This window comes from Hoplias malabaricus, chromosome 3 (genome assembly GCF_029633855.1).
Source record: "Hoplias malabaricus isolate fHopMal1 chromosome 3, fHopMal1.hap1, whole genome shotgun sequence".
Classification (NCBI taxonomy): Eukaryota; Metazoa; Chordata; class Actinopteri; order Characiformes; family Erythrinidae; genus Hoplias; species Hoplias malabaricus.
In genome coordinates, this window is record NC_089802.1 from 13,851,713 (window position 1) to 13,871,058 (window position 19,346).

Here is a 19,346-nt window from a genome sequence, read left to right on the forward strand (position 1 = left end):
ACAAACAAAAAAAAACAGATACATCAATCAAAAAAGCAAATAGTCAATATATTACCAAAAAAAAAATAGCAAGAAAGCCAACAGTCACATGAATGCGTTTATGGAGGATGATGCAGAAAAGGTTGATCAGATAACTCAGAGGCTGTGTAAAAATAAGTTTACGTTTCCTTCATTTATACATGTATCAAAGAATATGGAGAGCAAAGTCTGGGTGTAGCTAGGTTATAAAAACAGATTCAACATTCAGTCAGACCTGCTGATTTGAGATGATATATATTTTAAAGCCCTAACCAGAAACCAATGATACGGTGCCCCAAGAGCAGCTTGGAGTTTACAAGTGGAGTGCAGGATAAACAAGTACAATTTACACATTGTTATTTTCTGACGTGTCTGTCGTTTGAAATCTCCTGTTGTGCAGTGCCCTAAACTAGCCTGCCCCAAGCTGCAGCAAGACCTCACCTAGGCTCGTTTATACGCTGGTGTTTTAAACTAACACCAGAAGCACAGAGTGAATCCTGATAAAGTGTTCATGAGAATAATTCATGAAAACAGACTTATGGCTCAGACAAACTCTCAGTGCAGTTAACCTTCTCTCAAAATAACAGGGCATTCCTGAGGAGCACAGGTCCTATACAGGCTTATGGCTTTTTTGGGTTTAATTCGTCCACTTCCCAAACCACAGGCCCATTTTCAGGTCCATAGCGAAACTTTCTTAGCTCAAACTTTAAAAAAAAAAATAGGCGAGTCCCAAATGTCTGTGAGAGTGGCGAGGTCCTACTGCCTCTTTATAGACGACACCTTCTTTTTCCTGGCTGCAAGCATTTCATAGAATGGGTCCCTGCTGATGGCAGCTCTGAAAAAGAGAATACAAACTAATTTTACAGCAGAACAACTTTCCTTCTCACTAAGTCACATCATTATTGTTCGCATAGTTGTAGTTTTTGTAACCAGTACCGAGAGCTCAGGAATGCTCAGAAGACCACTCACTTGATGCTGTTGATCCACTCCTCTTTTTCCTCGATGGTTGGTGCTGAGATTCGGTAAAACGTATGGTTCCCCTCCACAACCCGTCCGTCAGCCTCTGTCTTACAGGCCTTAATTACCTGATCCTTATTGTCTGGGATGAACAGCTCAAAACAGTTCTGTAGAATGAATCATAGACAGCACTCAATGTAAAAAGCAACAGATTTACACAGGTATACAATACAAAACAAAAAGCAGTAGATATGACAAAAAGACAGAAATCATACTGGTTTCTTTGAATCCTCCACTTCCCTAATGCTGAGATTCTCCAGAGGAATGATCCCTCTTGGTTCTTTATCCTAGAAAACACAGATTAATTTGGAAAACTAATATAAAGCTCAGTATTATACATCTAAGTCCAAAGTTTGGGGTTACTTACTGTTGTGTATTCAAAGTAATACAAACAGTTGTCTGTGAGGATGAACCATCTTCTTTTCCATGTTTTTACACGGCCACCTGTAAAATGGGTAAACGTGTTATTAAGTAAACGTCACTATTTTTCACTTGTATAAGAAACTGGGTTAACATTTGGAAGAGCAGACGAAATGACAGCAGCATAGAAATGCAGCAGGATGAAGCTGGGGTACTGCAGCAGATAGATGTGCATGGTTAAGTCACATTAGTGAATGGGAATTTAAAAACTGTTTCAAACTGCATGTCACTAAAAAAAAAAACACAACAAAAAGACAACATATGCAATTAATGACCAAGAAAGTTTTCCGTTCGTTCTGTAATAACATGTGTTACAAATGCCCAATAATAATAGTACTAATATATTATTAAAAAAATAAAATGCATTTTTATTTTTGCTTGGTAACGGGGCCTTTCAGAAATGAAGGTAAATTTGATCTCTACAGTAAACACTTATATTCAGGTCAGTGTATTAATGAAACATCGATTCTTTGGACAATCCTGAAGGTCTTTACTTTGATACTTTTATTAATAAATCAAACAGTCAGACAGTTAAACAAATGACACATGCATGGGTTCCCCAATTTATTTGGTGGCCACAACAAATACCTACCATACATCCCCCAATATCAATCACAAAGGCACAAGTAAAGACAGCAGTAAAAAACTCAAAAGACTTAAAAGATTCTTTTGAGACATTAAAATGCACTACTGAAGTAGTTTAAACCCGCAGAATGCAGACACACTCTTTTATAACTGTTCTTTCTCTCACTTTAAACAAGTCCATGAAGGCTGCATTACAGGACTTAAAGTAGGTTTATTCTAAAACCAGGATTTCAAAGACATGACTCTCCCTCATTCAGTAAATTTAAAAGAAGGCTTTTAAATAACTATGAGCTCATGGAGCTCAAAGCAGCTCCAGTTATGAAAGCAATAAAGTATAATTTATAGTCAAAGTTTCTTTTAAAGCTTGTAGGATTAAATTGCACCAGACAGAGCACACTAGTATAGGACTACACAGAACACAAGTAGGACAGAAGTATCCAGAAAATGCCAGTTATAAGCGCAACATCTCAGCTTAATAGAGCAACAACAAAAAGAGATCAAAAGCAATAAATATTTCATTTTAATAAAATGAAATACTGGTTAGAATGGAAAAAAAAAATTGAGAAAAAAAGAAATGATGAGAGCAAGGCACACCACAAAAGCACCCAGAAGCAGAGCGTATCAGCTAATGTGAAAAGAACCAGTGTACATACCTCCTGAAGAAAGAGAACATGGAATAAACAAAATGAAGGGTGGAAGGAAAAATAAAATTAAAAATGAAAACCATAATCATCTATACATTAAAGAAATATTTAAATTTAAGGCAACATAAAAAAAATAAATGATAATACCTGCGGCTCTTGCACTTTCAATTTATGTCCACCAGATGACACCACAATCATAATATATTCATGCTCTGACTATGGATTATGCAAGTTTCAGAGTTTAGCTCGAGCTCATTGTGATATAATTGTGCCCTTCTCTACTGTCCTTCTTGTTTCACCAAATTTAGGGCACAGGGTGTCAGTGGAGGTCAATGTAGTTCTAGAAGATCAAGTATCTTTGATGATATACATCAAGCTGTAGCTGCCATAACGACCAAATCTAAGCTGACTGTATGAGGAAAAATATGAAATTGTGTTTACAGATGGGGAAAAAGAAAACTAATGTATTAGGTATGGAACATTATTGGTTAATACCAGGGTGGGACAATGACAGTGTGTGTAAACAGTGCTCTATTCTGTGCAGCATTACTTTTACCCTGCAAATTCATTATGTTAAAAAAAAAAAAAAAAGGAATAACTTGATATTCTAACTTTGCACGTATTTATATATAAATTCAACATTTGCAGGAAACCCTGCAAAACCCATAGGCCAAACAGAAAAACACTCCATACTCACCTAGTTTCAGCAGCCAGCCCTCGCGGTCCGGGTTAAAGAAAGTGTGTGTCAGGTCATTGCCATCATCCTCTGGTATTTTAAAGGGCTCATTCTTGATACTCTCAAACAGATTCTGTAGGTATGAATGAGGGATGAGAGATAAACACAAAATTCTGAATGATGTACTCCCTCTGTAAAGAAACTATAGAGCTAAGCTGAGAGATGGAATTACTTGCTGCAAAACAATAGGTTATACCAAATTATTGATTGTTTCAGATGCACTTCATGGTCTGCAGATAACCCACTCACATACATAATAATTCACATTTAGTATCTTGACCACAAGAAGTACTATTTGGTGCTTTGTTTTCAGTTACATTCTACATGATTTTTCAAGTAAACTTTTATTCCAAGTAAACCCAAATGAGTGAAGGCAAGAGAACTGTGCTCTTTCAAAGCATTTTTGAACTTCTGCCATGATGGAATCCCTATTTCACTGTTAAAAATTTAAAAAATTATTTAATCGTCTGTAACCCTTATCCAGTTCAGGGTCGCGGTGGGTCCAGAGCCTACCTGGAATCACTGGGCGCACGGCGGGAATACACCCTGGAGGGGGCGCCAGTCCTTCACAGGGCAACACACTCACACCTACGGGTACTTTTGAGTCACCAATCCACCTACCAACGTGTGTTTTTGGACTGTGGGAGGAAACTTAAGCACTCAGAGGAAACCCACGCGGACACGGTGAGAACACACCAAACTCCTCACAGACAGTCACCCGGAGCGGGAATCGAATCCACAACCTCCAGGCGCCGGGAGCGGTGTGACTGCGACACCACTTGCTGCGCCACCGTGCCGCCCAAAAATTAAATTAATCAATAAAAAAAGGCCAGAAAGAAACTTTTAAGAAAGAGCTGATTCATTCTGTAGAGAATATTTTGGGAATTATTAAGGAATGTTACATGGTATTAAAAGCACAGCTTGTTAGCGCACTCCTGCACATTTAGGAACTGTTCCACAAAGGGGTTCTATTCATTGCTTCACATCTTATTTCATTGTTATCTTAAAATGAAGCCTGTGGTACGTCTATAACTTATCATACTTAATGATCAATTTAGAAAAAAAAGGCAGAAACTGTACAGTGATGAACTGACCCTGAGCAGGTCCTCTGGTAGATCTCCTCCATCGTTGATGCCTCTGTTCATAGCTATGAAGCGCTCTGCAGAAGGCTTGTCCTTTACATTAGGGTTGTGGAGACTCGTATTCAGCATGATGATTGCAAATGACAGAACATAGCAGGTATCTACAGAGATTTATTTGTTATTGTTAGAGGAGATCTGTATTGAAGAGGACTCTACAAACACCATACCTCCTGACTGCTTACAACATGTGGCAAGTTAAATGGTATTGTCATGTCAGCTCTGTCACTGATGCTAGTTTAGTAAACATTCTCAGACTTTGAGATATTTATGCCTATTTGCCTGGTTAAGTGCATGACACTAAACAGAGGGGAACAGAATTGCAAAAGAAAAGTAAAATAAGAAGTATACAAAGAAACAACCATCAAAATAAGGACATGCCTACCTGTGGATTGAAAGACTCCAGGATTACACTGACAGTAGCGCTGGGCAAAAGCCTCCATCATGCGATCTATCTTTTGAGCTTCACCTGGCAACCGGAAACTCCACAAGAACTGCCTTAATGGTGCAATGAATGAAAATTAATTAAGATCTTTCTTATATTCTACATACTACATCATGTAAACATAATGTACAAATCGCATTTCCATGAAGTTAAGATGCTGTGCAATCTTAAATAAAAAACAAGAGTCTGAAATTATTTTAACCCTAAATTTAATTGACAATTGACAAAGACAATATTTTAAATGTTGAGACTGGGAAAGTTTGTTATTTGAGAAATAGTTACCTATTATGAACTTGATGCCAGCAACACATTAAAATAAATTTGGAACGGGGGCATGTTTACCACTGTGTTGCATCCCGTCGTCTTCTAACAACACTCTATAAATGTTTGGGAACCGAGGAGACTAATTGCTGTAGTTTAGAAAGTAAAATATTTTCTCATTCTTACTTGATATAGGATTTCAGCTGCTCAACAGCTTGGGGTCTCTGTTATTGTTTGTCACCGTTTGCTTCATAACGCACCAACTTTTTTCAATGAGTTATAGGTCTGAACTATTTTAGCTCCCAGAGTCTTTTACCAATGAAACTGTAGTCCATACTAAATGTGGATCGGCCTTCTGTAATCAGCAGACTTCCCAGCTTTTGTGCTGTGCACTTATAACCACGTCATTCATGATTTCCAAAAATAATTTAAAATGTATGATTTGGAACACAGGATACTTTCCCACCGTGCCTCAGTCCATCTTAAATGAGCTCAGGCCCAGCGAGGGTCACAGCATTTCTGGATCCTGGTTTCTTCTAGATATGTTTTCTTCTTTGTATTTGTGGAAGCAATAACAAACTGTGTTGATAGACAATGCATTTTAGAAGTGCTTATTGTTTTAACTAGAGAATCCTGTCGGTTTTTCAATGTCATCTTAGGGCACAAAGACCACAGTTAGGCAGTGCCAATTAACCTTAACAACTTTGCCAATCTTTTGTTGCCCTAAATTTTTTGGAACGGTTTGCGGGCATCAAATTCAAAATGGGCAAAAATAAATAAATACATCTCATATAACGTCTTTGTACTTTCAATGAATTACATGGTTTTAAATATTTACATCATTGAATTTTGTTTTTATTTTAATTTGGCAAAGTGTTCAAACCTTAATCATTATCTGGATTCTTATTAATATCACATTACAGATCTTTATTGTAACAACTGGGTGCACACTTCCCTCAGAGTTCAGTGCTTGTTTCAGATCTTGTTCTTGTGTGTGTGTATAAATGGACAGAATTTCAATGGGGTTCATTTTACCTGACAGGTTTGATGCGATGCATAAATGGCAATTGGATTTTAACTAAATATGAGAAATCATGTATATAGCAAGCATTTAGCTGACTGTTTGTATATTTAAAATCCTGTATGAGCTCAGCTACACTATCAGGTCTGATTTGTCTTAGTTGCGAATGATACCCAGACATGGTGTAGCACTAAATCAGTTTTAAAAACTACAGGAGATATATAGCCAACAGTTATATAGCCTAAAAACATGAAATGGACACAGACTGTTTGTCAAGGTTTCATAAGATATGCTTATATTTGATACAAGCGTTTGATACACACATTTTGTGAAGAGCAGGTATGACCTTGTCCTCAGCCTGCAGTTCATTTTAATATTCTTTACAAACATCCACTTAGATCTTTTGTTTCTTATCAGTTCTCCATTACTACAGTGTCTGTCTGTGTCACGGATTTTACCTGAGGGCCTGAACCAGGTTGAGGTCTGTGAATTCATGAAGTTCCACAAAGGCATGGAGGATCTCTATATTAAAATCATCTCTGCAATCAAGAAGAGTTATAAAATCACTGCTAGGTTACACATGATTCTGACAACTCAAGCAGTGCCCACATTGTATAGAACCAAGTGTTGTCTTTATTCTGTGTGTGTGTGTGTGTGTGTATATATATATATATATAGGGAATGCCAATACCACTCACTGTTAACACCTTAAAAACATTTTAACATAAAACAATAGTATATAACTGACAGTGTATGCTGTTAACGAAATTCAGTAAAAAGTGTAAATAACTGTTATTAGAAGGCTTAGATGTGATTTTAATTAAAAGCAAAAGCATACATCTGTGTTACAAAGGGTTTCCGAAGCAATTAATTTTCAATTTTTAAATGTGTTTACACCTGATAAAACCCCTCTTTCTGGCTTTAAAATATTAAATACAGACGATAACTAGACGTAAGGACTTAAATGTGCCTCATCTTTGAATTTTGATTCAGTGTGCTACAATGAAAAAAAAGGAAAAAAAATTGTAATTTATAAATGTAATTTTTAACAATAAGAATAAATATTTAAAAATCTCTCAAGATAATGTAACAATCAACCAGCTTTGGTGTTAATGTGGATAATATTAATACATTGTGAATACATTAACCTACTATGAGAATATCAATATACAGGATGTCCTCGGGTTACGTCAGTCCCGAGTTATGATGTTTCGTGGTTACGACATCTCCCATTTACAGTATAAAGCCTTGTTTCGACTTAAGTGGTTTTGCGTCGTAAACGTCGTAATGCGAACTTCATGTTTGATGTGCGCGGCAGAAGAATACACGGTTACACGATTCGGGACCGAGGAGGATAGGTGTTAGGATAGGATAAGTGCTTACAGTATGTACGTATGTTCCGACTAAATCTATTTACGACGCGACACAGGAACGGATCAACATCGTAAGTCGACGACCCCCTGTATAACTGCCCACAACCCCTCTCCTTACTATTTATTCATTCATCATATTAATACTACCACTAGATGAGAATGACCTTACATTACCAAACGAGTTCAATAATTCAGTTCACACGAGAGAGAGAGAGACTTGAAAAGACAAAAGTAAAATCACAAAAGAAACTTGATAATATTTTATGAAGTGTTTCATGGAGGCAATAACCTAGTACTGATAACCAATTTAAATCCATGAAAGAACATAGATCACAGCTGTAATATAAACCACAGTACTTTAGCAAGAGCACAGGCCATCTTGATTAAATAGATCATGGCTTATGACAGATGACGTCATTCTCCTCTAGAAGCAGTAAGACTGAGCTCACCATCCAGCGAAACAGAATGAAATGTCTTCTTTTAGCTGTATAAAAAGTAAAATATTCCACCATTTTCCCATTTGAATCTACACTATAAGGTTTAACAATTATGATCTGAAAAATGACCTCATTTTCACAGTCCATAAAATGATTTCAATGATTCAATGTAGCTGAGGATGGAGACCTAGGTCCTTTAAACTGTAAACCTACACTACACTGCCAAGAATCAATTATGAAGTCATGTCATTTTCACCTTTCACCAAGATAATCCCCAATGGCCGTCTTGTTAAGGCCTTCCCCTTTATGTAGGAACTGTGCAATGTCCTCACAAGTGTTCTTCAGCAAGTCATTCTCTATGAGAAACTGGATCCCCTGCAAAAAGACAAGATTATCAATTTACCTTGTGACTGGTCACTAAAGGGGCTCAAAAGCAACCAATTCTATTAATACAAAAGGGCACATGAATGTAACCTTGGTCAGCCATATTTTGTTATATGTTGTATTGCTTTGCTGGAAGTTTTATACAAAAAAAATTGTTTTAAAGCCAGTTGGCATAATAGGTCTTTGTTGCGTTAAAATGCTTAATGTGAAGTATAAATGACATTAAAGTGACCTTCACAGGGTCAAACCCAAAAGCAGAGAAAGTAGGTAAAAGGATGAGATCCAGTTAGATACACTCACACACTGCATACCTTTTTGGGATCCATGTTGAATTTCTTTCGGCCCATAGCAACCTGTTTATTCCTCTGCATGTTTTTCCTGTGGAAATTAAACATCAGCGCCATATCAGTAATACCTTTCCTCTATAACATTTCACATGGATGGATAAAATTAGCAGAGGGCAGGGAGAAAGTGTCATGAAACCAATAAATACTCCCTCAATATTTTCGATCACCGGTTCCTTATGACCTCATTAACAAGCTCATTTGCATATCTTACAATCAGCCATTAACTGAGTGAGCGCACAGCAACAGCTGTTGGTCTGACAAAAATGTTGTTTTTTTGGAGGTGTTGTATTCTTGAAATACAGAAAATCAAGACATCTACTTGTAATGTATGTAAAGCCAGTGTGCAGAGGGGAGGAATTAAGTTTTATCGAGCACCTGCAGAGTCATCACCTTAAGGATTATCAGGAATTAAAAGACAGACAACACCTGGCAGCTGACTGGTTTTGAGAAATGTGATAAATTTCCAGTAGACAACTCAAAAGCTTTAAAGGGTTACAGAGAATTTGTCAAACTTCTGTACTGGAAAAAGTGTGATTTTGCAGCCTGTTGGAACACTCAGAGCCCAGGTATAATCTGCCTTCCAGAAAATACATAGCACTAACATGACAAGAAGAGGATAAATATAAGGAGTAAGGTGATCAGGCCTATCACTAGTGCAAATATTATTGTGAAGGACCAGTCCCTAACCTGTACTGTGTGCTTCTCCTTCTTTTTAATTTAAACAGTTTTATTTGACTCAACTATCACAACTGTCTTCTCACTCACTATCATACACACGCTTATTTTTCCATTTCTAAACTCTCATAATTCCAATCATTTAGGTATATTTGCATATTGTGCTTCATTCCAATACATAATTGAGATACAAATATGCATACAAATCCACATGGCAATGGGCATTATATACACATTCAAAAGAAACAACAACATCATACAACCTAACACGCATAACAAGATAACAAAAGAAATATGATTACCACTGCAAGACTTCATCTAATGACATCCAGCAGGCTTTAGTTACATTCAATTACTTTGCACAACTGAATGAAATAATTTTAAAATTTGTGACTGATTGTAGACAAAGGATGTAAAACCTCTTCATTTTAAGCATCAATGAGGTACTGTAACTGTATGAATATTTACAACAAGCAAGAAATTCTACACTACCACTTTGATTTAAGCCTTGTATTTGTTCTTCCTTTGGTTGATTCATTTTCCTTTTATGAAACATCACATATTTCTTTCCTAATTCTTACGGACACCTTATCAAGTATCAAAATTAGTGAGCAATTAGAGGAATATTTTTACTATCAACTTGAATATCTCCTAAAATTTTGATTATAGTATGAAGCGCAGTAATTTGGAACAACACAATTACGCAGTCTCCTCAACAGATAAGACAGCGAGACAGGATTCAGTAGACCAATGAGTGAATTTCAGTTTCTATAGCAACTAAAGCTGCTTACAGTGTTTAAAAGTTGGTCCCAAAGATTGCAGCTTTCAGAATGCAGACAGTAAAGACAAGTGCCCCAAAAAATCCAACCCCTAAACTGTTATTACTCCCTTTCTCTCCAAAACAGATGTGTATAATTCAGAAGCATCACAGAGGGGAACTGTCATTAAACATTTACATAGGAGAAAGTGTGTGTGGGTGAGTGTTTGAGAGAGAGAGCGTGTGTGTGTGTGTGTGTGTGTGTGTGAGTGAGAGAGAGAGAGTGACAGAGCAGACAGCAGCTTCACCTGGTCATTACTGTTTAATGGAGAGTGAAAGTTACTGTCTGTGACTATGTTATAACTCCACACAATAGAGTCAAAGTCACACACAGAAAGACTGACCTTTCTTCAGTGGAGCCCAGGTTCTCGATCTCATTCGTCACCTCTGCTATCTCATCTTTCAGCCGCTACAAAGAACGAACAAACAAACAAACAAATAAGAGAGAGGCAAAGAAACAAAAGAGGATAAGTGGACCATAATGAGGTGCAATCAATATGAGGCTGGACTTGTAAAGACTTACATTTTCTTTATAAAAGTAAATACGACTGTAAAAATAAATGATTGGAGGTATATTATTGCAGGAATATATTGTAATTTTTATTCAGACATTTCAACAAGCCTGACCCAGTCCGGGTGATGTATTGAATGTGAAAATCTTGAAAAGGGAGTAAAGAAAGGAAGTAACATGATGAAGAATGAGAGAGTGTTTTCAAAAGAGAAATGCAATCCTTAGGCATTCTTTCATCTCTAATGAGAGGCTGGTGATACAGTAGCTGATACTAAGGGGGTTTTAAAGACTTGCGCCTGTCCCATCTGTGAGTCATTTGCTAGGGCCCAGGGGTGTCAACTGGTCAGCCTTTGCACGTACATGTGTGTGTGTGTGTGTGTGTGTGTGAAAGACTAACTCTGAAAAATCAAACACGAGCCTGTTGATATAAAACAATGCTCTGATAGACAAGCAATATTTCTCTGATACAATCGTTCTTATAATAAACATTAGTTGATGCCATGATATTACGTTAATTCTTAATGCTCTAAATTATAATCATTGTTAAAAATTCAAATCTGACAATATTATGAACAGGTCTTTTTCAATATCACATTTAAATAGCAACTGCAATAGTGATATGACTCAATTGTATAGCTATAAACATTATATAAACACTACTTGTATGTATTTATTGTGAAAACTGCATTAATAACTGGGATTTGTACATGCCTAGTATGTGTATACTGTGGCTATGGTTGTTTTTATACCCTTGAGTTTGCTGCCACTACCTCGGTAACCACACACCTTTTATTAGCCCTCAGTCATCTTCCAGTAGCTTAGGCATAAATCAATACTGCTCATATTTCAAATCCATCAAGAACAAACACACACACACACTTCAAAGTTAATTTCTCTTGAGCATTGCACTGAGTGAGGTCAGAGCAGCACCCTCTTAACACCTGACCTGACCCACTTACTGCTGAGCTCTTCTGTGCTCAACTGTGTGACCCAGAAACTTCACTTCAGGGTCAGGGTACTATATAGAGGACAAGCTAATCCTTACGTACTGCAAACCCCAGGACAGCACTGAATTCAGAGGCATCATGTTGTGTGTGCAATTACAGAATTAAATGCGTTTGTAGTTTTCTGCGGAGATTTAAACTAATGACAGAAAAAGATTCTTAACTCTCTCACTCACAGCTCATTAAACAATCAGAGAAATTATGCCAAAAAACAGAGTCAACATTTGGGAAAACACAGGGAAAATTTCCAGAAATAAATTATATGTGAGCAGTTTAGTCATGTTTTAACATCAAAGCACATATGAGTGATTAATGTAAATGGCATAATTATCTTTAATACATTCTGCAAATAAAATGCATGCCGGTCTCATATTAATAATACAACAAGGCTCAGGCCCAAAAAACATATGGCTAGACCTGAATATTTGTGGGGGACCAAAGTGACAGAGGAAACATCTAGGCAATAATATTACACAATATTCTGTACGTAAAATATGTTGAAATAACTGTTGAAAATAAGAATTTAATAAGTTAAATAATTTATCATTTCAGGCACAACTCAGAGAGACAGGAAGATGACTTGAACAGAGACAAGTGAACAAAGGTTCCAGTTTGCTTTTTTTGCTCTGCAGGAAAGAGATAAGAAGAGGTAACAGCTGCAGGACAAGGCCACTGATACTGAACGAGAACGGGAAATTTAAGTGTTTCATATCAATTAGTGTCTCATGACAGTAACTTGAGGTCCTCAGTTTCCACATGTTTCTTTGTGTCGCCAACATTTACTACTCCTCTTCTCCTGAACGTCTCAGTCTTCAAATTTACTGCACTGTCTCTGCAGAGAATGCTGATATCTGTGGTCACATTTACAGCATGTTGAGTTCTGTCTTTTTAACTAAGCACTATATAAAAAGATAGAATTATCAGGCATGCTAAAGGGATAATTAACTCTTGCAGGATGAAGTAGTATAGACTGATGTTTACCTTGTACACTGAACATTTGGACAGAAGACAGATCTGTTAATATCAATCATGATCTGATCATGAAGATTGGATTATCTTTAAGTCAATATACTGTGTGTTTACACTTGACATTTCCAAATACAGCTTTTGCATCCAGATGATTGAATCTTATTTTCCTTAGCAATATTCAAATTAAAGGATGTCATTTTCAGCATTCATTCTCATTGAACAACACCTTTCAAAGATGGAGAGGGAGCTTCAAGACATCAGACATAATGTGGACAAGCTGGCCCCACTATGTTGATACATTCACAGATGCAAATTTATTGTTGACTACCTTGAGATTAGTATTTTTCATTCTGTTTATTCAGAAAATAAAATAAAATAGTACAGTGCAGTCAAAAATAAAATTATAATCTCAAGAGCCAGACCAGAAACCAAATTTACCCATCGCTGATGTGCAATAATCAACATAAATGTTCATATTTTACAGTGCCTAGGGTGCATATGAATAAATTGGTGTGATTTGTACATTTAATTAAATTTAAAATCTGTTATTCATAAATGCCAGAAATACCAATGTAGCAAAGACACTAGCAATCAAACAGAATCATTGATACCCGTCAGTGGCCCTTATAAGAATGAGAGTGCTGTTGGACACCATCAGTAACTCACAGTGTATGTAAACCCCAACGCTAATTACAGCTTATGTCAAGACTGGGACAGACTCACTCGGGGGGGAGACCATTGCTGGTCCAATGAACAACAACAATAGCCATTTAGCACAGACAGACAGCCACTGATACTCAGCCTTACCTGCTATTGAAGCAAAAAACCCAAAGGAGAACTCAGAAAAGAGAGACTGTTACTTATATATGAGCCCAGTTCCACAGGTATGTTTTACCAGCCAGTGTGCTTCATGAACATGAGAAACACAGCATCAGGCAGAATGTTCTTTTCACATTTCTTCATATCCTGCTATAAATTCTATTCAGTATATGTGATATCACCAGTGCTGGTTTGGTAGTATGACCTATCAACACAGACTACAAGCCATGCGGCTCAACAAGCATGCAAAGCTGCCAAAGTTGCCCCAGAAAACACTGCCCGTTCTAAGTCAGAGGGCAGTTTATGCGCGGACAGGGTTCCCCTTAGGAGCATCACATGGCTCATCAAGTAAAACCATGTGAAGTTCTAGCAGCAGTTGAACAAAATTAGCCTGAAGGTCTGACAAAAGGCCAGTGAACTGCACAAGAACTCCACTCATGAGCAAGGAACACCAATGTTTCTAGCAAACAAAATCTCTGCCTATTCCTCTCTTACTCAGAATGTTTGAGTGGAATAAAACTACGTAACATAATGGAATATGTACGTAGCATTCTTACACAGTTCATCATGAGGCTTCATGTGATTTTGCACTCTGGGAGTTCTTATGACATTTTATTTTCCTGGAGAATAATTTTAATACAGCTGAGCATTCATCAATCAGCATTATGTCAAGAGAATTCCTCAAGTGGTATGTGCTGTTTCCTAATGTTGTTGTAAAGACAGCCTCTATACCAAAAGATATAATTGTGATTGTTCAATACTTCTTTAATCTGTCCAGGAATGAATCATGCAAAATGTGTGTGAGAATCTGATAAAAAAAACAGCAATAAAAGAAAATATATAGAGCTAGAAGACAATACTGCCTGAAGTTTTCCTTTGTTTTTTGTTTATCTATAATAAACCATGCACTAAACATACTGTTTATTGATGCCATCTGAAAAGTTCCAGAATTACGCAGGCTGGAAAGAGTAAGTGAAAAGATGACACTCCTGCATTTAGCGTGTAACAGAAGATTGACCTGCCGTTATTCTGGTGATTAAGGAAATGATGAATTACTCCAAAGGGACTCCAAACGGTGAACAGCTAGTCAAAAGGTATGCAACCAAAATTCTGTTAGTGTTTACTTAATTGATTAAGTAATTTAAAGAAATGGTCAAATGGTTTAAGCATGAAGGGGATCAATAATTCCAAATGCATAATACAATCAGTATAATTGAATTTGCAAAACCATCTGCTCCAATGTACCCAACCCTTCCCTCAATGAAGTGCACACATCACTGGAAATGTTCCACACTCATGCCTTACTTTTCTTGTGCAAGCAAGTTTATGAGAGCACTTCATACTCCAGTAGAGTAATTAATTACACAGAGAATTAGTTACTCAGAACAAAACAAACATTTGACAAATGAAATGAAAGCAAAACACCACCTCCCTAATCTCAAAATCCCCAACCAAATCTCCACCCAAACACCAAAATTACTTTTCATGTGTTAAACATGCTCTCAGCCACCCACAACCCACCAAAAAAAATAATTAAACCGGATGGGGTTATGGGTAAATAAACATAAACTCAGATCTGCTCAGTGATTTAAATTCAAACCCAAGAAAAAAAAAAAGATTGTATGCAAGTTATAAGATAAAATGTCAAATAATGCGATTAGAATTTTACCCATACCACAATAAAGGGGATGCCACTACAAATTACCATGAGGCACTGCACAGGCATATCAGAGCATAGACAGGTGTGCATTAAAAATAAAACCAGACACCAAAGTATTTATATAACAAAAATTATTTAATTTAATGCATGATCCTTAGGGTGTACTTTCTCTTACCCAAGCACCCTTGCAAAATGTATTAAAACCATTCCGGTGCAGAAGCTATTTTAAAACAGGCAGAGAACCCTCACCTGGATATCCTCAAGCAGCTCCTGTTTACGCCGCCGAATGTTCTCCAACTCCTGCTTCTCTTCTGGGGTCAGGTCATCCGGCACTGGGAGAAGGGAAGGGAGAATCATGAGCATGTGTCAGACAGAGCTTTCTTTAGGCTATGCATTCTAGTGGGTCAATACTTGAACAGACTGCAGTTAAACACAAGACAAGTGTGTATAGTGAAACACACGTTCATTGTGACATCTCACATCCAGCTTTGTTAGCTCTGCAGTTCAGAATACATTGGAGCATACCAAAGCAGTCTTATCAGAAACCTTTCCGTTTCAATCACCATTTAGAAAAAGAAAAAAACAAAACAAAACAATAGCTACTAGCTGCTATTATTTTAGGATGAACCATTACTACAATTGAGTATGATCTATAGGTATCAATGAATGTCGCTATTATTCCCCCCATTCTCCTAAAAACATACCCTTTACAAATATATAATTTTCAGCTGGGACAATATATTTACATGTAGACAAACATGGTAGACCATCTCTCCCCATCCATTCGGTTTGCAGTAGACTTTTAATGGAGTGAACACAATCCTGCTACTCCCCTCCCAATAATTAATTTAATAGACAAGGCAGGCAGAGAGTTAACAGAAAAAGGGCTGATATTGAAGTGGGTGAAATTGAGAAAGATATAAAAAGGAGACAGAATGAGAGATTTAATATGCCTGAGGCACAGCAGGTCCTGTAAACCCCACATACACTTAGCATCGTCTTTCTCTGCCAATCAATAGCTAGGAGAAACAGTGGAGTCAGAGGATAGGCCTTTGATTAAGAGGATACTGCATAGACAGTCTATTTTTCATGTTCTGGGAGAAAAAAATAATAATATACACACACACACATATATATATATATATATATAGAAAATAAATGAGTTGTCAATATAATAAATATTGACAACTTAGGCCATACCATGGTACATACACCTGAACTGCCCCAAGTAATTCCTGCACCATTGATTATGATTATCAACATATTTTAAAGCAAAATAAAAATAAATAAAAGCATTTGCCTTATATAGGGCAGGCCTCTATCTTAGCCAACTACAATGGTCAGCAGTTCTGATCTGCTGTGTACAGCCTTGATATAAGACCTATACTCACTGTAAATTTTACAAGGACACTAGATCTATTAGGCTTCATTTTAAGCAGCAGCAATTTCATTTAAGTGCTTTACTAAAGGGCAATAAAGTAATGCCCAGCCGCACCTGGGCTGGTGTCCAGCATCTCTCTTTTCAGCCAAAGAAAGCTAATACAAAATAAAATATTTTCCTTATACACACACACACACACACACACACAGGTGCATCTCAATAAATTAGAATATCATCAAAAAAAGTTAATTTATTTCAGTAATTCAATTCAAAAAGTAACTCATTATATAGGTTAATTACAAACAGAGTGATACATTTCAAGTGTTTATTAATGTAGATGATTATGGCTTACAGCCAATTAAAACCCAAAATTCATTATCTCAGAAAATCTGAATAGACAAATTTAAAAATGATTTTTAATACAGGAATGTTGGCCTACTGAAAGTATGTACAGTATATGCACTCAATACTTGGGAGGGGCTCCTTTTGTATGAATTACTGCATCAGTGCTTCGCCTCATGGAGGCAATCAGTCTGTGGCACTGCTGAGGTGTTATGGAAGCCCAGGTTGCTTTGATAGTGGCTTTCAGCTCGTCTGCTTTATTGGGTCTGGTGTCTCTCACCTTCCACTTTGACAATACCCCAAAGTTTCTCTATGGGGTTTAGACTGTACGCCATAATCATCAAAATTAAAATACACGCTTGAAATAGATCTCTGTTTGTAATGCATCTATGAGTTTTACATTTTGAACTGATTTACTAAAATTAAAATACAATATGTAAGTACAGGTTCAGCAGTCATGTTGCTTCCACGTCTGTCAAGAATCCAGCTGCTAAAAGTGAAGCTCCTTTTAGTTATATCATACTCTCCCCATGCTTCTCAGTCATATCATTAACAACCTTGACTAACACCCATAGCTCCAAATCAGTAGCCTGATCCTTTATGAAACCTTCATACAGAAATGGACTGGTGGGCTAGGGCTACAATAATTATTTATCTCATTTACATCCAACACAAAAATGAAGGGTTATCTCAGGATTACGCCTGTCCATAACAACTGTGTGGACAAACCATGGTCATCAAGTCATGAATTCCAAGTCAGCACAACCTCACTCCTCTAAGCAAACACCACTTTACCACTGAAGCAAATTTCTCAGAGTTCCTTTTGGTCACCATGGTAACACTCTGCTTGCATACTACCCCCCTTGATGCTTGACAGGCAGGATGTGGCGAGGAATGACTAGTCAACTCCCAAACTGCCCCACCCCCCCATCACTCACACCTACACCAAACCCTGCATCTGATGTTTCAGCAGCACTCATGTACACTGAAGAAATGCAGTAATAGCTGCTCAGATCTAGATGGAACATGTATTAAATGTACTGAACGCCTGATATGTACTAAAATTGCCCCAGACATGACCTGTCCACACCAATGGAAAAATTGTAGCTGCACTTATCAACAGCTCTGCTATAGGGAACAGAATCTGGGCAGCAGAGATAATCAATACAGCAACCACCAGAACATACATTAAAGAGCCTGGGCGTCTTATCATAACCCAGAAAAAAATACTGGTTATAATGACACAGCCTACTGCTGTTCCATTTAAGATGTGTTTATTTGGGAAACACTGTTTAGTCTTAACTTCTAAAGAGAGACAACGCAATTACCCTCTCAAGAGCAGATGTTTTGAGTCCTTACAGAACCCAAACCAATATTTGACTAAAAATAGAGTATGACGAGCAATCACCAGTGATGATGCAGCAATTTAAAACATTTAAAACATGTAAACATTCTGTTTTTACATTCTATCATTTCAAACACACAGCAGAACTACTCTACTCTTCGTAACACTAAGCTAAAATCAGAAACAAAAATAATAAATTACACAGAAAAGGAAAAATAGAATCATCTTCATTTAACCCTTTAGGGAAATTTCTATCGCCATTTAACCCATCTGTGTCAGTGAACACACAAACACACACAACTGTAAGCAATTCTTTACACACACTAGGGGCAATAAAAACACACAGCTGGAGCAGAGGGCAGCCAACTACTCCAGCACCCTGGGAGCAGTTTGGGGGATTAGGTGCCTTACTCAACGGCACTTCAGTTGTCCTGGGAATTGTACCAATGACCCTCTGGCCTCAAGCTTGTTTTTCTAACCTCAAGGCCATGACTGTCCCCCAAAATCATATCATGTACAGTAACCGAGGATGAAGAATGATATTGGATTCATAATATTATATAAAACTTCATGCCATTATCCTCACAATTTTAAGCCAGTATTGTGATGGTAACCCAGCATGCCCCACCACTCCACAACGACATCCAGTCTCTTCCTGAATGCAGTATCAGTGTCTCTGCTGCACAGGTGTAATTCATGCTCTGGATATGTACCCACATCTATCTGGCCTGCTAGTCCATTCTGCTGCTTACTGTAACAATAACCATTACAAATGCCATTATTTACATTTGTATTCGTATAACACCAACATGCACCAGTGACCAACAATGTACTTGTTTTTTATTAACTAATATTTGTATTAAGGCTGTGTTAAAGAAGAAGGCAGTGTATTCCTATCCTTTGTATGTGATATGCATTCCAGAGAAATTGGATTGGTACATTTATTCCGATGTTAATCATATTTTTTTGTTGAGTGAAATGAGAATTTCTTTCTTG

The 19,346-nt window shown here is 37.2% G+C and overlaps 1 protein-coding gene across 4 annotated transcripts in view; it reads right to left on the reverse strand.

Annotated features, from left to right (window-relative positions):
• cyth1b (cytohesin 1b) overlaps positions 1–19,346 on the reverse strand; it is a 67,556-nt gene continuing 48,210 nt past the window's right edge. For 3 of the 4 annotated variants that reach the window (XM_066664229.1, XM_066664228.1, XM_066664231.1), the window contains exons 2-13: positions 15,532–15,614; positions 10,664–10,728; positions 8,792–8,858; positions 8,353–8,471; positions 6,745–6,825; positions 4,945–5,057; positions 4,515–4,663; positions 3,381–3,493; positions 1,403–1,481; positions 1,251–1,322; positions 988–1,142; positions 1–853 (exon numbers count right to left, since the gene is read on the reverse strand). In XM_066664229.1, coding sequence (XP_066520326.1) covers positions 775–853; positions 988–1,142; positions 1,251–1,322; positions 1,403–1,481; positions 3,381–3,493; positions 4,515–4,663; positions 4,945–5,057; positions 6,745–6,825; positions 8,353–8,471; positions 8,792–8,858; positions 10,664–10,728; positions 15,532–15,614 — 1,175 coding nt within the window. In that variant the 3' untranslated portion in view covers positions 1–774. The remainder of the gene's footprint in view (positions 854–987; positions 1,143–1,250; positions 1,323–1,402; positions 1,482–3,380; positions 3,494–4,514; positions 4,664–4,944; positions 5,058–6,744; positions 6,826–8,352; positions 8,472–8,791; positions 8,859–10,663; positions 10,729–15,531; positions 15,615–19,346) is intronic. The other variant, XM_066664227.1, reaches the window with a different exon arrangement.